This window comes from Phalangium opilio, unplaced genomic scaffold (genome assembly GCF_054372755.1).
Source record: "Phalangium opilio isolate 3A_F unplaced genomic scaffold, DU_Popi_V2 ptg000042l_1, whole genome shotgun sequence".
Lineage (NCBI taxonomy): Eukaryota > Metazoa > Arthropoda > Arachnida > Opiliones > Phalangiidae > Phalangium > Phalangium opilio.
The window spans coordinates 3,626,551-3,643,354 of NW_028324166.1; the positions used below are offsets into that span (position 1 = coordinate 3,626,551).

The 16,804-nt window shown below is 37.9% G+C and overlaps 3 protein-coding genes across 5 annotated transcripts; 1 reads left to right on the forward strand and 2 right to left on the reverse strand.

The window, feature by feature from the left end:
* Nucleotides 1-318: 318 nt before the first annotated feature.
* On the reverse strand, nt 319-5,728 carry LOC149678435 (uncharacterized). Its single transcript, XM_089836391.1, has 2 exons — nt 5,585-5,728; nt 319-3,814 (listed from the first exon to the last, which is right to left on the reverse strand). Exon 2 carries the CDS (start codon nt 3,741-3,743, stop codon nt 453-455), a length of 3,291 nt encoding a protein of 1,096 aa, XP_089692517.1. The 5' UTR covers nt 3,744-3,814; nt 5,585-5,728; the 3' UTR covers nt 319-452.
* Nucleotides 5,729-6,357: 629 nt separating this feature from the next.
* On the forward strand, nt 6,358-11,524 carry ERR (estrogen-related receptor). 3 transcript variants are annotated; one of them, XM_089836395.1, is made up of 7 exons: nt 6,358-6,502; nt 7,110-7,326; nt 8,558-8,963; nt 9,036-9,143; nt 9,671-9,923; nt 9,993-10,207; nt 10,882-11,524. In XM_089836395.1, exons 2-7 carry the CDS (start codon nt 7,123-7,125, stop codon nt 11,142-11,144), a joined length of 1,449 nt encoding a protein of 482 aa, XP_089692521.1. In that variant the 5' UTR covers nt 6,358-6,502; nt 7,110-7,122; the 3' UTR covers nt 11,145-11,524. The 3 variants fall into 3 exon arrangements, with proteins under 3 accessions (XP_089692521.1, XP_089692522.1, XP_089692520.1); XM_089836394.1 differs by having other exon boundaries at nt 6,411-6,598; XM_089836396.1 differs by lacking the exon at nt 7,110-7,326 and having other exon boundaries at nt 6,366-6,502.
* Nucleotides 11,525-13,099: 1,575 nt separating this feature from the next.
* Nucleotides 13,100-16,688, reverse strand: Sld5 (DNA replication complex GINS protein Sld5). The gene is made up of 7 exons (XM_089836397.1): nt 16,518-16,688; nt 15,107-15,253; nt 14,979-15,032; nt 14,799-14,896; nt 14,119-14,207; nt 13,949-14,042; nt 13,100-13,831 (listed from the first exon to the last, which is right to left on the reverse strand). The coding sequence occupies exons 1-7, from the start codon at nt 16,602-16,604 to the stop codon at nt 13,735-13,737; spliced, it is 666 nt and encodes a 221-aa protein (XP_089692523.1). The 5' UTR covers nt 16,605-16,688; the 3' UTR covers nt 13,100-13,734.
* Between the last annotated feature and the right edge of the window lie 116 nt (nt 16,689-16,804).

The following is a 16,804-nucleotide window of genomic DNA, read 5'->3' on the forward strand; positions in this document are numbered from 1 at the left end:
CAAATCCTCTGACCCACATCGTCAGAAGATATCGTAGATAGGCTAAAAATTGCAACATTATTTGGCAACCTACCTGAAAATTCATTCATTCATTCACGAGTGGTGTAAAACATTGGTTTTTTTTTTTTTTGAATTAAAAATATACCTTTTATTCAGTAATCTTAAATTAATAAAATTATATATATATTTAGGGTTTTAATAGTTCGAACATAATCTACGTTAAATTACACAAAAAAAAATATTAAAAACTGGACTTTTAAAATATGATGACCCCTATAGCCCTTAATATATTGATTGATGAGGTAAAAAAAGAAGCCATTTTCACTATATTTACCTTTTCTTATAATACCGCCAAAAGCCACAAAGGAAATATTTATTATTAGTAATATAATTCTTTACAAAAAATGTTCCTGATTTATACACCCCCTTTTATAATAATTCCCCAACGATATTCAAGAGTTTATTTTCGAATTTTTGGATTTCTTTTTATTAGCGGGTGATTTTTGTTTACCGGTATTAGTTCGTTTCTTGGCTGGTCCTTTCTTGGCCGTAAAATTAACATCAGCCGCGCGTGGAGTACTTGCGAAATTACGTTTTGCCTGGGCATCTTCGTTCGTATTTGTAACTGGACCTTTAAAATCTTCGATGGGTGTTTCGACCTCACCTTCTTCGTCACCCCATCGTACGCGATTTTCCAAATTTTCAAAAGTAATTCTTTCCAGTTCAACTTTGCAGCCTTTAACTGGTAAAGGTGCCGCGGGTTGAAGTGCAACGTAAGATTTATCTCCGACTTGTTCGTAAGCTTGTTCCGACGAAGAATCTTGTTTCAGAACGAGATGTTCTACGTTAGAATTATCCAAATTGATATTTTTGGTTGTCGTTTCGTTTCCTTCTTTATCCATTTCTCGACCATCTTTCTCGGCACTAACGTTATTATTACGATTTTTCGAGACATCCGTCTCAGTCATATCTCTCTTAAACCCTGCCTGTTGCTGATTGGCTCGTTGCGAATTAACGTTGTATTGCCATTGAGCCGTATTAGCAGTTTCGTTATTATTACCTTTCGATATAACCCCGTAAGTTTGAGTCAGGAGTCCGTTTGAAATGGTCAAATTGGAGTAAGAACTAGAGGCTGTACTTGGAATATTTGCGCTAACTGTGGCGGCAGCGGCGGCTTGTACCTTATCTCGAAAACCGCCACTCTCTCCTTGTAACTGCGATGGAATGATAGATGCTGATCCCTCGTGATTTATAACGATGCGGGTTTCTTCTCCCGATACCATACCAACGATATTCGAAGATAAAAGTGAAGCCGTAAGTATATCCATTTTTTTAAATTGGTCAGAGGCCATATTGGGATGAACAACGTCTTGTCGATTGACAACCTGCGCCGTTGCTACTTGACGCGTATCGTAAGTAACTTGCTCGAAGTTTTGCTCGCAATTATTTCTCGACAGCTCTTCAGCGTGAAGTTTTACATGTGTGTTCAAATTGGCCAGGCTGTCAAAGGAATAATGGCAGATTTCGCACATGTACGAGAAACCGGTGTGCGAAAGTAAATGATTATCGAGGTCGAATTCATTTTGAAATTCTAGGCCGCATTCAACACAGGCATTGTTCTTAATAGCGGGTTGCAAATTAACGTAAGAGTAATTTCCATTTTGAAAAAGAGCTTGTTGAGTCGCTACAGTATCGGGAAGTGCTTGGCCGACTAAGTTATGTTGAGTAGCTTCGACGATAGCTTGTGATGACGCGGCGTAGTTCCAGCCACCCTGTTCAACAGCGTTCGCCGGCATGACGACGTAATTGACACCAGCTGGTACGCCATTGGCACCAGTACCATTGTCATCATTCCCCATTAAATTTGAAATTAAAACCACATTTTGGATACTCTGCATTTTATTTCCAGCTCTGCCATCCGCTTCGGACACAAAGGTTTGAGTAAACGAAGGCTGCTCAACAGTCGGTTTGGGACTGTTTGTGGAAGCGTTTTCCGTGTTACGGGCTTGTTGCTGAGGTTCTGGGCTGTCAGTGGAACCTTCTTGGTTTGGGCCCTTTCTCGCCTTACTCAACGCGTCAAAAAATTCAGTCGGCATTTGGGCTGAGGCCGCGTTTTTAGCAGTGGCGTATGTTTTTTTGGTTGCTTTCGGGGACAATTTCCTGGGAGCTCGATGACATTTGTTCATATGCCGGTCTAGCTCAAATTGTCGCCGGAAGGTTCCGTGGCAGCTGTGACACTCGTAGGGTTTAATTTCTTGATGAATATACTTGTGCTTTGTCAGAGTGCCAACGTTGTTAAAAGTATAGTGGCAGGATGGACACATGAAAGGATGTTCACCAGTATGATATTTCATGTGATTGTCGAGTAAGGCTTGACATCGGAATTCCGCTTTGCAATCGATGCACTTGAATTCCTCGTTGTTGGGGTTAATATCGTTGGTAGCCTTTTTGGGGGTCTTTGCGGCTTTAGCAGCTGCCCCTTTCTTGGTCGCAGTCTTCTTAGTGCCAGTAGTTGTGACGGGTTTAGCGTTATTTGTGGATGCGTTATTTTTATCAGCATGGATTCCTCCGCCAGCATTCGATGCGCCTTCAGGGTCCATTACTATGGCTTGTACTGGTATAAGGACCATATTAACGCCGTCGGGTGTAATGAAGCTTTCACCGTTACAATTTTCCGGTTGGGATAAGAAGATACTATTCTGTGGTTGCTGCTCGGCTACCACTGAGCTCTGTTCCTCGGGTGCGGAGTTTGAGTCAACGTTTGTAATGTAATAAGACTCTTTTTGGGATGTCAATGTCTGGTTCGATTTTTCCGAAGGATCACCTACAAAATCATTGTGAGAGTCAGGAAGGACGGAAAATTTCATAGAATCTCCTTTTCCTTGATAATGCATCAATTGGTGTTTATCGTAATCGGATTCTTTTACAAAGACCATTGGACAAAAACCGCAGGTATAAAGCATTTCGAAACCGTGAATTTGCTTGTGTCGAATCAAGGTTTTTAGTTCGTCGAACGAATAGTAGCAAACGTTACACATGAAGGGGTGTATACCCAAATGGAACTTCAAGTGATTGTCGATAAAAGGTTTGCATCTGAAAAATATTCCGCAGTATTCGCATTTCAGGTTATTACCACTGAAAACTCGACGGCTCTCCGGAGCCATTTCTCCTGGATTTGATCTTTTGTGTTCGTTAAAATTCATAAAATGCTTGAAAGAATTATTGCAAACGTTGCAAATGAAGGGAAAGTCCCCGCGATGGAACTTAACATGGTTGTAGAAAACGGACTCGTGTCGAGTGACGACTGCGCAGTCGGAGCACTGATATATTTCTCCGGTTGATTCGTCATCGGGAAGCGAACATCCACCTTCGTCTAGCACTTCTTGTTTTACTTCTAATGGCGGCGCGCTCTCTACGTTGTTAGTGATAACAATATTCGCGACATTTTGATGCGCCTGAAGCATGTGTACCTCTAAATCTTTAATGTCCTTAAAGTTGTTATAACAAATTGGACACGATTGATTTCTATGCACCACCATATGAGTCTTCAATGTTTTCGGGTTGTCAAAGGTGTAATGGCAAGTTGTGCAGATGAATTGATGTTCGCCAGTATGAAACTTTTGGTGGTTTTCCAGGAATGGCGTGCAATGGAAACCCGCCCCGCATTCGTGACACACGAATGGCTTCATGGCTGGGTTTAAAACCACCACTCCTTGAGTCTGGTTTCTGCCAGTGGCGTCCATAATGTTTTCCCGACAGTGCTTCGATATTGTCACGTGGTTTTTATCATATTTATGGAGCAGATCGTTAGGTACTGAAAATACAATGAAACGTAGACAATGTTAATCTAAAGCCGCACGACCCTCAACAGAATTCAAAAGCTGAAGAAATGTAAATATTTTCAAAGGAAAAGGTCAGGTTCATAACATTAAACCTCACAAGAACGGCCTTTTTCTAAATATAAAAGGAATAATATTATAATAATAAATGATCTCCAATTATACAATAATTAGCATTTAATTAGTCTTAAAAACAAGGACTACTGTGCCATCCGCCATTGGTCTAGTGACGTCTGCTAAATCGAACCACTTAACCCTACAGGGATTGGTTGGATTCTCACAGGCTGAAGAGAGGCAGGGCCGGAAATAAGAAAAATTTCTTATGGGATTTTATCTATTAGAGTGTGCAAAAATAGTGTCGCATCTTCATAGTCAAGCTAGCAAAACTTCGGAAAAAGTGACCTTAGTTTTTAAAAAAAATTATGGGACATTTTAAAACTTTTATTGGACAATGTCCAATGTCCTGTGCTTATTTCCGGCCCTGCTCACAGTCTGAGAGAGGTAAGGGTAAGGTCAGGGCCGGAAATCAGAAAAATGTCTTATAGGACATGTGTCCAGTGACCCCCCCCTGTTTGACTGGAAAATTTATAGGACATTGTCCAATGGAGGGTGCAAAAATAGTGTCGCTTCTCCATAGTCAAGCTATCAAAACTTCGGAAAATTTATTGGTCAAACTGTCCAGTAAAAATTATGGGACAATTTAAAATTTTATTGGACCATGTCCAGTCTCATGTGCTTATTTCCGGCCCTGGGTAAGGTAGGTTCCATTTAGCAGACGCCACTAAAGCAATGGCTGCGCATTAGTCCTTGTTTTTAAGACTAATTAAATGATAATTATTTTGTAATAAGAGATCATTTATTTATTTTTAATATTTTTCCTTTTATATTCAGAAAAAGGCCGCTCTTTTAAGGTATAATGTTATGTTACCCGGCCTTTTCCTACAAGGATAATGAATACCTATTTCCTATACTACAAAAACAACTTTATTTTGTCCATGTCTAGAGAGAATGAATTTTACTAATAAGAATTTTCCATAATAATTATAATTTCTATGGTTTTTACACAGAATCGTTTTTCCCGGGGCTTCCCTATTCGTTTTAAGAGTAACTGCTTATGTCCTGTCTTGTTATATCGCTAAAAATTTAATAGAGCATAGGTCTTCAAAACGCCATACAATTTTCTCCTAACGGGTTTCTACGGACGATCTCCGCCGAAGATAAACTACATGAAACTAGCTTCACTAATGCCAAGGTACGCAACATCGATTCCCTAGCGGATGCTTCCTAATATTACGTTCATAATCTACATAATGTTTGTTGTCACCGCTAGGGAATTTATCTCACTTTTCTAACATTTGAGTTTCCGGATCAAACTAGGAAGTTTTTTATTTATAAAATGCTATATAAATCCTTGCGTGAACTTTAACAAGCAAATTTGTCAATAAGCCTAGCTACGATTGACGCAAATTTCACTTATAAATAAACATTCCTACGCCTATATTAGCACAAACAAGTATTAAATAGACGAAATGGAAGATAAATATGTTATTCAATAAATATTTACTTTAAATATTGACTAAGTGTAAGAAAATCTTAATGAGAAAAGTGACGCATCCGCCTTGTTAATTATAAATTCCAATTAACAAAGGCGAGGCCTAACTTTCAACTATTATGAATCCAATTAGTTTGCTTCTAATTTATGAAACAACATATTTATATTAAAATTATAAATGTTAGGAACTTACTATTAAATTTTAAGAAAGATTCCTTTTAATATATTCGTAATCCAACGTCAAAACTATTTCCCGTGTAAGTGCATACGCACCACAAAACTAAACGGACCGACGACGACTGTACGCGTTTCATTTTCGGAAATGACAGTTGTGTTGGTAAGGCTCAATTATGTATGAACTGCTTAAAACTCTACTAAAACTTTTAAAATTAAACCGACAAATTACTTTTCGAGATTAAGGAAATGATTGATGATCTTTTATAAAGAAAATACGCTAATATTACTTGAAGAAATTAAAATAATTATCACATAAAAGTACGAGATGTGTATTGCATTCCCAATTTGAGCGGTCGGGTACGCGGAGCACAAGCCCGGGGTGTGTGGTACACTCCTGTAAGTTCTAAACCACAAAGTTTTATTGAATAAATGACTTTTGGGCTATCTGGTGTTGAATACCCCGAGTTCCTAGGTAGTGACCCACTATTCTGACTAAACCCCAAATCATTCCCTAATTAATCGCATCCTGGCCTCGATTTAAGACAAAATTTGACTTGGAACGTCTCAAGGATATTTTGACCTCAAGGGATTTCTCTTTTCTCTCTAAACATTTGATGGAAGGAATCGGGATGGAGTATGAATAGCCCAAAGTCTATGGGGTTTCATGATTGAAAACTACAAGATCACTATCTAGTCCAAGAAGCCAAAACCGCCGGAACAAGAGTTCCCGGAATCCCGGGACTCTGGCTATGGGAAAGGAGGATGGGTGGGGGTGCTGAGGCACCGTTCTACTTTTGGTGGAAGCAGACGATTTTATGGTGAGGGCGCCACAGTCGAGCTTAAAAATTTTTAATGCCTCGAAGAAGCAAAGGCTAAGCCAGCTCCAATTATCGTGCGTAATTATTAAAAACCGTGTGTGCTAGCAGCTTTTAGGGTAACTTAAAAATTATTACTTAACTAAAAATTTGAATTAATGTACATAGTTTTACTTAAAATATATATTTAAATTAACATCCGAGGGCTTTAACAGGTACGCAAGGATATCACTTAAAATAAAAACCTTGGTCTATTTTCGGTCAATATTAGAACAATTTGCATTTTGCAAACGATAGTGTAGGCCTTATTGGGTCCTAAATAATTTAAAGTAGATGTAAAGTGAACGATTTTTAATTTGTTTTGAAATCCTGTCAATACGTTGTTATTAGTGAATGGGGGCAATACGAATGTCTACTCTTATTTTACCATAATCAGTTATTTATATTTACATTAGATTTGTATGTACATTAGCAATTAAGGTAAATGAAAACAGGCCTTTTTTTAAAAAATGTGCGTAAACTATGTCAGTGAATCGGAAACGTGTGCATTAAAAGTAAAATCTACCGGTTTTATAACTAATGTGTATTAGTTTTTGTAAAAATTGTGGTAGAAATGTGGAAATAATTTACATAGTGGGCAAGCTATTAGTCAGAAGAAAATGTTTTCCTATTTAATTGCACGATAATAGGGCATTAATTGGCACAATTTGAATTAAATCGTTATAGGAATTTGTCTTAAATGAAGAAAAATATGAATCAGGCTAGATCATCCCATGGGATTACTATCAAAATTGAAGAGCGAACAAAAGTTGCAAAATCATCTTCTAATCAATTCAGCAAAAATTCACCTCCTTCCCCTCTAACCTATTCGACAAGCAATAGCGGGATTGGGAGCAATAGCAGCAATTCTGAACCTGATATTCTGACTCTTGGCTTGCCTAAGGTAATGGCACAAACTTCTGTTCTAACACCTTTCATGTAATACCCAGTGATACCCTTTTAAATGTGTCACAATACTGTGATGAATTAGAATTCAAAAAACTTATTTTGTGAAGGAATTATTAATTGTTATAGACCAAACCATAAATGGTCTATTGAGAAACTTTGTGTTGATGCACGCCATCTAGGGGAAAATTCATCAAAAACAGGGGGCTTATAGATGGCGCTACCCCAAGTTCTGTTGTGTTTATGGCACCATATCTATTATATCAAACTTGGTCTTTTAAGTGTAATATAACCAGTTATACCAAAGGTTCATACAAGCCTGGAAAACTCAGGGGATTATAGTTGACAAAAATCTCGGGGAATTTAAAATTTTTAGTAATATTGAGGAAAAAATTCTGAGGTTTGATTTCTCTGAAGGGGTTGCTTCAACTATAAAAAACCACACCCATTGTTATTACATGGGGTTTTCCAGATTTTTCCCCATATATTTCCCTGCGTTTTCCAGGTTTTTACTCTTATATGGAATAAGGGAAAAAACCTGAAAACTCGGGGAAATATATGGGGGAAAATCTGGATAGCTCGGGGGAAATATATGAGAAAAAACCTGGAAAATTCGGGGAAATATATGAGAAAGAACCTGGAAAACTCGGGGGAAATATATGAGAAAGAACCTGAAAAACTCGGGGGGAAATATATGAGAAAGAACCTGGAAAACTCCGGGGGAAATATATGAGAAAGAACCTGGAAAACTCCGGGGAAATATATGAGAAAGAACCTGGAAAACTCCGTGGAAATATATGAGAAAGAACCTGGAAAACTCCGGGGAAATATATGAGAAAGAACCTGGAAAACTCGGGGGAAATATATGAGAAAGAACCTGGAAAACTCGGGGGAAATATATGAGAAAGAACCTGGAAAACTCGGGGGAAATATATGAGAAAGAACCTGGAAAACTCGGGGGGAAATATATGAGAAAGAACCTGGAAAACTCGGGGGAAATATATGAGAAAGAACCTGGAAAAATCGGGGGGAAATATATGAGAAAGAACCTGGAAAACTCGGGGGAAATATATGAGAAAGAACCTGGAAAACTCGGGGGAAATATATGGGAAAAAATGTGGAAAACTCGGGGAAATATGTAGGATAAACCTGAAAACTCAGGGCAATCCTTTTTCCAAAAGTCGTATGAACCCTGTACACCGTATATTGAATCTTATTGGTGTTTTCAGGAGTTTTATGACGGAACTGAAGGCATGAGCAGTTCTCATTCAAGCCCGGCTGGTAGTCCAGCATGCGTCGAAATAGATCATGACATGTTTTGTTCAAGCACCGTAAGCTTGGAGGATAGTTTGTCCCTACTTAATGGTTCCAGTCAAAAGTGTAACAGTTCGACGTCAGATGCTGGGGGCGTTTCGTGTCAGCGGGTTTGTCTGGTTTGCGGCGATGTTGCGTCGGGTTTCCATTACGGAGTCGCGTCATGCGAAGCCTGCAAAGCGTTCTTCAAAAGAACGATACAAGGCAATATCGAATACACTTGCCCAGCCTCTGGCGAATGCGAAATCAATAAGAGACGACGAAAGGCGTGCCAAGCATGCAGGTTCACTAAGTGCCTCGCCATGGGAATGCTAAAAGAAGGTAAAACTAAAAAGAATTACTTAGAAATTGCAGCCATTAGCTAAATTATCACTGCTATTCAATCTCTACAAGGTGTTCGTCTAGATAGAGTCAGAGGTGGTCGGCAAAAGTACAGAAAAGTTTCAGATTCCAGTTTCACAACAGCTGTTGGGGTGCCATGTAAGAAGCAAGCTTTAGACGGTAGGTTATAGAATTTTTCCATATTGAAGGTACATAACCTGGATAAAATATGGGCCAGGCGTGATCGAGTGGGCTCTGTTAAACACCTAAAATGTCAGGAATAACCTGGGGAAGTTGGGCATTACGAACCCTGCATAGGTTCTGACATAAGATATATTTCTTAAGTTTGTCACTGATTACAAACTGGAGTTTGTCATGAAGTGACGCCTGGTGACTCAGGTTCTGTCAAAGGCTTAGTATAAACTAAATAGGAAGATGGAAGTCCTGCAAAATTAACCACAGAGTGTAGTCAATTCTAGCTCTCGTTCACGAACTAGCTCAAGCTGTAAGTCACTAGCATTATGAAGTTTAGGAAGTGTACGTCATACTTCTTGAACATATCTTATAAATTTGTGGTTCTGAACTCTGAAGACTAAATTTTTTTATCTCTGGTTCAGTTTTCTTCTTGTTACTTTTGGGCTGTTGAAATTCGTGCTTAAATAGTCCGCATTTATTTATTTTTTCAAAGCATGATTTTCTTTTGTTAGATAAATTGTTGGAAGCTCTCCAAAACTGCGAACCTGAAAGTCTTCAAGCTAGGCAAGATTTGCTTAACAACTCAAGTATGGATCCAACCCTTAAAGTCATGACAATTTTGAGCGACGTAATCGATCGCGAACTCGTTGGCGCCATCTGCTGGGCCAAACAAATCCCCGGATTCACTCGTTTGTCTTTCAATGATCAAATGAGACTCTTGAAAACATCATGGTCTGAAATATTAGCCCTTCTGCTTGCATATAGGTATAATAGCGTTTGAAGCTCATATTGTCTCGATAAATTATGGACAAAACCCTTGTGGTTTCTTTTAAGGTCACTTCAAACATCCGGTAATGATACAAGTAGCTCCAACACTCCCGTTACCCTAACATTTGCCAGTAATTGGACTCTCAATGAACAGCAAGCTGTGGATTGTGGTCTTGAAGATATATTTTTAGCGGTTGTTCAACTTATGCAGAGACTGGACACACTTTCTTTAGCTCGGGATGAATATCTCGCTCTGAAAGCCTTGCTTCTTACAAATTCTGGTAAGTACAAGCCGACAAGAAGTTACCATTATTATTGTTGTTGAGGAGGGTACGCGCCCTAGCACCGATGCCAAAGGCATATTGTGCATCCTCATATTCAGGCCTTGAATAGGCCCGTAGCTGCAGCGTAGCGAAGAATTCGCTCCACCGTAATAGAGGAGACCCTCGAGGGTTCCAAAGTATGTGAATCAAAATATTCTAGTCTAAGCGAGGCGAAGCAGTCGCACTCGCAAAGTACGTGAGCGGATGTTTCTTCCTTCTCCTGACACGACCTTCAGAGAGGGTCGTCGGCAAAACCCATCAGATGGAGGTGCCTATTAAGCCGACAGTGCCCGGTCAAAAGATCGGTGGCCAGCCTTATATACCATCTGCTGAGCGAAATTAGGTCTCTGGCACGAGACCTGCAGGGACCATTGACAAAAAGTTTTGTCTGTCTCTGGCCCTCCATGTTATGCCAGAGCTGGTTTTGTATGACAGTCAACCTGTCATGCAGACACCGTTTGACGTGCCTGTAGGGGATGGGGACGGCCAGCTCCGGCCCCAAGAAGTTACCATATATGCCACCAGATGGAGCCACCATTATGCGGGCTTCATTTTCGAATCTTAGGCTCAATTTTCACATTTCTAAGCATTTAAAACTTACGCTAAATGAAATCTAATAATTCATTTTTCAGACACACAACTAGAAAATCAATCGTCTGTGCAAACTTTAAGGCAGCACATTCTTTCGACTCTCTACGAGTGTGTCGTAGCTTCCTGTCCAGCATCGGCGGTAGTTCATCATTACAGTGAACTGTTACTTTGCTTTCCTTTGTTAAGGCAATTAGGGACGGAAATTCGAGCATTTTGGTGTCAAGTTCGCCAAGAAGGAAAAGTCTCTATGAATAAATTATTCATCGAAATGCTGGAACCTCATTTTCCTCCGAGACCTAGATAGAAACTGTAATAAATACTTTTCTTCGCAAAGAATACATAAAACAAAATAATATTAATTTGACATAGTATATAGCTCCTGAATATTTCACTCAGTCAATTTTAGAACTCGGAAATTTGAGAGTTGGCGAGAATAGATGATATTATAGAGGAGAAGCGAGAGTGAGTGGGCTTGATACTCAAATTTTTGAGTAGTGTTTTTAAGTTCCATTTCATGTTTTTTTTTTTTTTTTCTTTTCGTTCTTGAACTTGTACAAAAAGATACAAACCAATTTGTAGAAAAACATTTTTTTTTTGGTTTATACAATCCTGGATTTGTTAGACATGCGCATGCGCTTTAGTTATTTTTTTGAAAAAAGGTAATAAATTATAGTAATGATTATATTTTCTAGAATGAGTTTTTTAGATTCAGGATTTGCTTCTTTATTTGTTGTATAATTAGGAAGAACAAAGGCCTAGGGAATCGATTCGACACTTTTGAATTCTTTATTGTTAACTAAATGGATTTAATTATGATTATGTGTAGTACAGTAGAGTTTGAAATTTATTTTCAATTAGAAATGGATTTAAAAATAAAAAATAATATGAACAACAGTTTCCAAAAATGTTTCGGACTCGGGGAACTTGTTTTAAAGGTCCCGCGCACGCGCAAATCAACCGGGAAAACGTTAATTGCGTTTGAATTATTATTGTCAATTTGAAATGGATTTATACTAAAAAAATATGAAGAACAGTTTCCGAACTTGTTCAAAGGCCTTTTCTAAATACGTTTCGGACTCCGACAACGTGTTCTAAGGGTCCCGCGCACGCGCAAATGAACCAGAAAAACCTGAAGAGTTTAGCATTTCTTATTAGCGTTCTTCCTTCTGCGTAGAGTTTAAAAGTTCTCTCCCCGCTTGTTAAAGGAGTTTCCCTCCGCCGTCTAACCCGGTTTTTCCTTTCCATCAAAACTTGCAGAGGTTAACGGTAATAGTTAGTATAGGGCGCTGTAGGTTAACTGTGGCATAGGGGCTAGCCACCACCCCTCTATGCATTGTAAAGGGACCCACCTGTAAACAAGCCACAGGCTTGGTGTGGAAATCCCTTCTTAGACAAAGCTTAGATTATTATTATTATTATTATTATTATTATAGACAGCGGCCATTAAATTTACTTGGTATTGTCGGTTGCAGCCACATTTGAATTTTCAGGTTGAAAACTGCCACTGGACCTTTAACCCAGAATGCCTTTCGCTTTTTCGGAAATTATATTTGTTGTAGCTTTTTTTTTTTTTTTTTTTAAGCAAAAATGAATAGTTCCGAATTCTTTCCATTGTAATTATACAGTATTGTTAGCGCGCATAAATTTCATTAGGTTTAGGAATTTCTATTCTGTTGTAACAAAAGAATTCGTCAGTGTCGAAACCCTTGGACGATATTGTAATGAAAGAGATTTACTCCAGCTTACAGTGACATAATTAAATGAAACATTAAAAGGAGATATGTTTTACGAATATCTTATTTCAAAATAAAAGCAGTTTAAAGAGAAGTTTCCTCAAACAAATTGCTTATTTCAATTCAAAATTATTTTCAATATGCCAATACATAATGGAGCGTTTATGAAATAACTAGACAAGTTGGGTAAGCAAAATAAACCTCTCCGAGTCGAGACAAGACCCACTTAAGAGGTTTTCTTAATTAAATTTCTAGCTCTTTTAAGTTTGCGAGAAAATATTGCAGCACACGTTTAAATCCATGTTTTTTTCAGACAAGTTTCTTAAGCAATTTTATTTTTACATTCACTGCTTCGATTTGCCACCAGCGTACGCGGTGACAGACACACAGACACGTCCATTGTAATACCTCTCCTTGACGTCGTGGTCACTCTGAGAGGTAAAAATGCTTACTACAACGCCTATTTCTTCCAAGATTGCGCAAAAAACATTGCAGCACACGTTTGAATTAATGTTTTTCAGACAAGTTTCTTAAGCAATTTTATTTTTACATTCACTGCTCTGATTTGCCAGCAGCGTACGCGGTGACAGACACACAGACACGTACATTGTAATACCTCTCCGTGACGTCGCCGTCACTCGGAAAGGTAAAACTGCTTACTACAACGCCTAGCTCTTTCAAATTAGCGCGAAAAATTTGCTGCAAACTTTTAAATTAATTTTTTTCAGACAAGTTTCTTAAACAATTTTATTTTTACTTGCTCGGATTTGCCAACAGCGAACGCGGTGACAGACACACAGATACATCCATTGTAATACCTCTTCGTGACGTCGCCGTCACTCGGAGAGGTAAAACTGCTTACAACGCCTAGTTCTTTCAAGTTTACGCGAAAAAATTGCAGCACACGTTTAAATTAATGTTTTCCAGTCAAATTTCTTAAACAATTTTATTTTTACATTCACTTAAGACTATTCGAATCGAAAAGGACGAATAGTATCCACTTTTGATGGTAATAGTTCTTGAATAATCGAACAGTGGTAATCCATACTTCATGATTAAATTAAAACATGATTACCAAACTGGTGGGTGGCACAGGCTCTCCAAAAAAGTTCAAAAATGTCTTGAGATTGTAGCACGCTCGTATATAAAGTTAATATTTGATTATATCAGCCTAATTTTCCCATTTTTCAATAATCCAGAGACAGGCTTATATCGCATTATATGTTGACCACCTTTCTCAAAATTCACAATCTCTTCACTGAAAATCATTCAAAAAATAGCTCAAGGTTTTCATGAAAACAATTTGGTCATTCTTGTTCTGCACTCACTATCTTTGAATTTGCTCAGCACAGGAGCCAGTATTGAGTATACTTACGTAACAAAGTTTCCAGCTTGTTCCTCGATAATTACACCTCCCGTGTCATGTTTAACTTGTAGAAAAATATAGCTATCTAAATTTGGCTTTGATGCTAAAATAATAATAAAGGAGATATTTAATAATCAATAATGAATAGGTCAATAATAAATTGACTGGTGTCTCATTACCAGTTTTTGAAAGGTCGAAATTCTGTAAGTTAGCCGGAAAATGTTCAACTACACTACTTTTCAAAAATTCCTCGGTTAATGAAATGTACCTGAATGCAAATGTTTCACATGATAAATTAAAGCAGGATTAAATTTTTTGTTTGGATAAAGAGTAAGTAAACCACTTCAAATTTTCAATAGGGGCGTGGCAATTCGGGCTTAACTCCGCCCCCAGCGCCATTATGGTGTTTTTCTAACAGAATTAAAGCTATATAAGGCCCTCCTCGTGGTACGTTTTTTAGAACTGGTGGAAGGTAGCGTGACGTTGCATGACGTAGTAATGCCAAGTCCCTATTTCAATTAGGAGGGAGGGGTAGTTTTTGAGGCGGGGGCCGGGTTTAGCAAGTCCCCGCCCAGGCGCCTTATTGTGCGCGAAATTTTACATAGAGGTCTTCAGAGGCCCGCACAGAGGGAGGGTGAGAACCGGCTGTTTATAGGCAAGCTCAACTGTGACGTTCCCCCCCCCCTTTCAACTGATGTAGTTCTATAAGAAGAGACCAGAGGGATGCGGCAGAAGATGACCGGCCACTCCCCTTTCTGACAAAATGGCGACAATGCGCCTGATTGGCAAAACAGGGGCCTTATTTTTCACCCCTTTCCCACTACCTAATTCTGAACAACAAAAATTATGCGGTACTGACTCTAAAGCATAGCGTCTCTCAGCTGCAGACATTAAAGACCCAGCCTCTGAAGTCTGAGAATTTTCTCTTTGAATTAGATTCGCTCCGTGTTTTCCAACCTAAATCAACAAGTTCAAAGATATATCCTGAAGTCATTGGAAGGTTTTCATATTCCAAAAACCACAGACCAAAAATAATCACCTTTTCTAATCTAATTTGTAGATAATTTGATAACATGTAGGTGATTCTACTAAGCTAGTAATAAATAAAAATTATTTACTTATATTCATTTTATGTGCAAAGAAGGGGGAGGGGTCAAAACATTGTACCTCTAGCTGATGAACTGTTTTCCTAATTTCTTCTACATTCGTTCCTTGCAAATTAGTTTTCATATGAGCAATTTGATCGGTTAAACATTGAACAAGATCCTCTTCAAAAGGTAAGAGATCCGGGCAAAATTTTTCATTCAGCCATATCTGAGAAAATTAATATAAAAAAAACTGCATATGCAAGGAATTCTGTGGCAAAATTTTGCATATATTCTACGTAACGTTTCATTTTTATTTGATTAATCAAACTTCAAATATTCGATTAAATTCAAGGTATCTTAGAGCCAAAGTGCAATATGTTAAATTAAAAACCATAATCAAGTAAAAAAAATTTAATACAGAGTACAAGATTCAATAAAACAGCAAATATTGCTTTCCTAGTTTATAAATCATAGAAAACATAAGAATGTCTGGCTAAATTAATCAAATGATTAAACGATATTCCAAAAAAAAAAGTTCTAATTCAATAGAGTAGTGGCACTACATGTTAATTTCTCATAGGAGATAACGTAGCTAAGGGCAGGGAGGTGCCATTACTCTATTCCCATTAATCGATTAGGTCTAGGTCTCTACTTCCGTATTTCCGAAAAATCGACTCTATTTTGGATTAATAAAATTGACTAGTGGCACCCCATGTTATTTCCTTATACAGATTTATGTAGTTAAGGGTAGAGAGCTGCTATTACCGTAAAAAGTACGGCTAAATTCAAGAATAGCTCCCGGTGACGGATTTTAAAAATTTTTTTTTCTTCTGAAAGAGAAAAATGCGACAAAAATTATGGTGCAAAAATTTTTTGGGGCAAACAATTATTAAGGAAGATACAGCTAGTTTTAATTTTAATTGCTCTGGACAGAAAACAGAACAATTTAAGCTATATTACCTTACTTTTATTACCTTTTCCAAAACGTTCATGTTTACAGTTGGTTAGGTTAGGTTAGGTTAGGTTAGGTTAGGTTAGGTTAGGTTAGGTTTGGTTAGGTTAGGTTAGGTTAGGTTAGGTTTGGTTAGGTTAGGTGTGGTTAGGTTAGGTTAGGTTAGGTTAGGTTAGGTGTGGTTAGGTTAGGTGTGGTTAGGTTAGGTGTGGTTAGGTTAGGTTAGGTTAGGTTTAGCCGAAAATAAGCAGTCGACATTTTTTATAGCATAAATTGTGCCATCTTCTACCCAGGGCAATTAAAATTAAAACTAGCTCTATCTTCCTTAATAATTGTTTGCCCCAAAAAATTTTTGCACCATAATTTTTGTCGCATTTTTCTCTTTCAGAAGAAAAAAAAATTTTTAAAATCCGTCACCAGGAGCTATTCTTGAAAACTCCCAAAAGTACAAGCAATTATTTTTCGCGCGTAAACTTATGTCAACATCGAGTTAAAACAAACATGCTTCATGCTTTGTAAATCAAAACTGTAAACTCACTTCTTGAAATTTATTCAAAACTTCGACTGTCGTTAGAATCTCCTCTTCATCCTCATGATCACTATTTATTAATAAAGAATCTTCCATTTTTTAAACGTAAAAATTGAATGCAGTACTATTTTAACAGTTGCATCCCAATCCGAAATCCCATACGGGAAACTTTTATTTATTTTGTTAAATTTTTTTTTTTTGATTTGGCTTCGATGGTGCCAGAGGCCATTGAAAAAAATTATGAATTGTGAACTTCTGAGTCTTGGACAAAAGCTTGGAAAGAAAACAGTGAAATA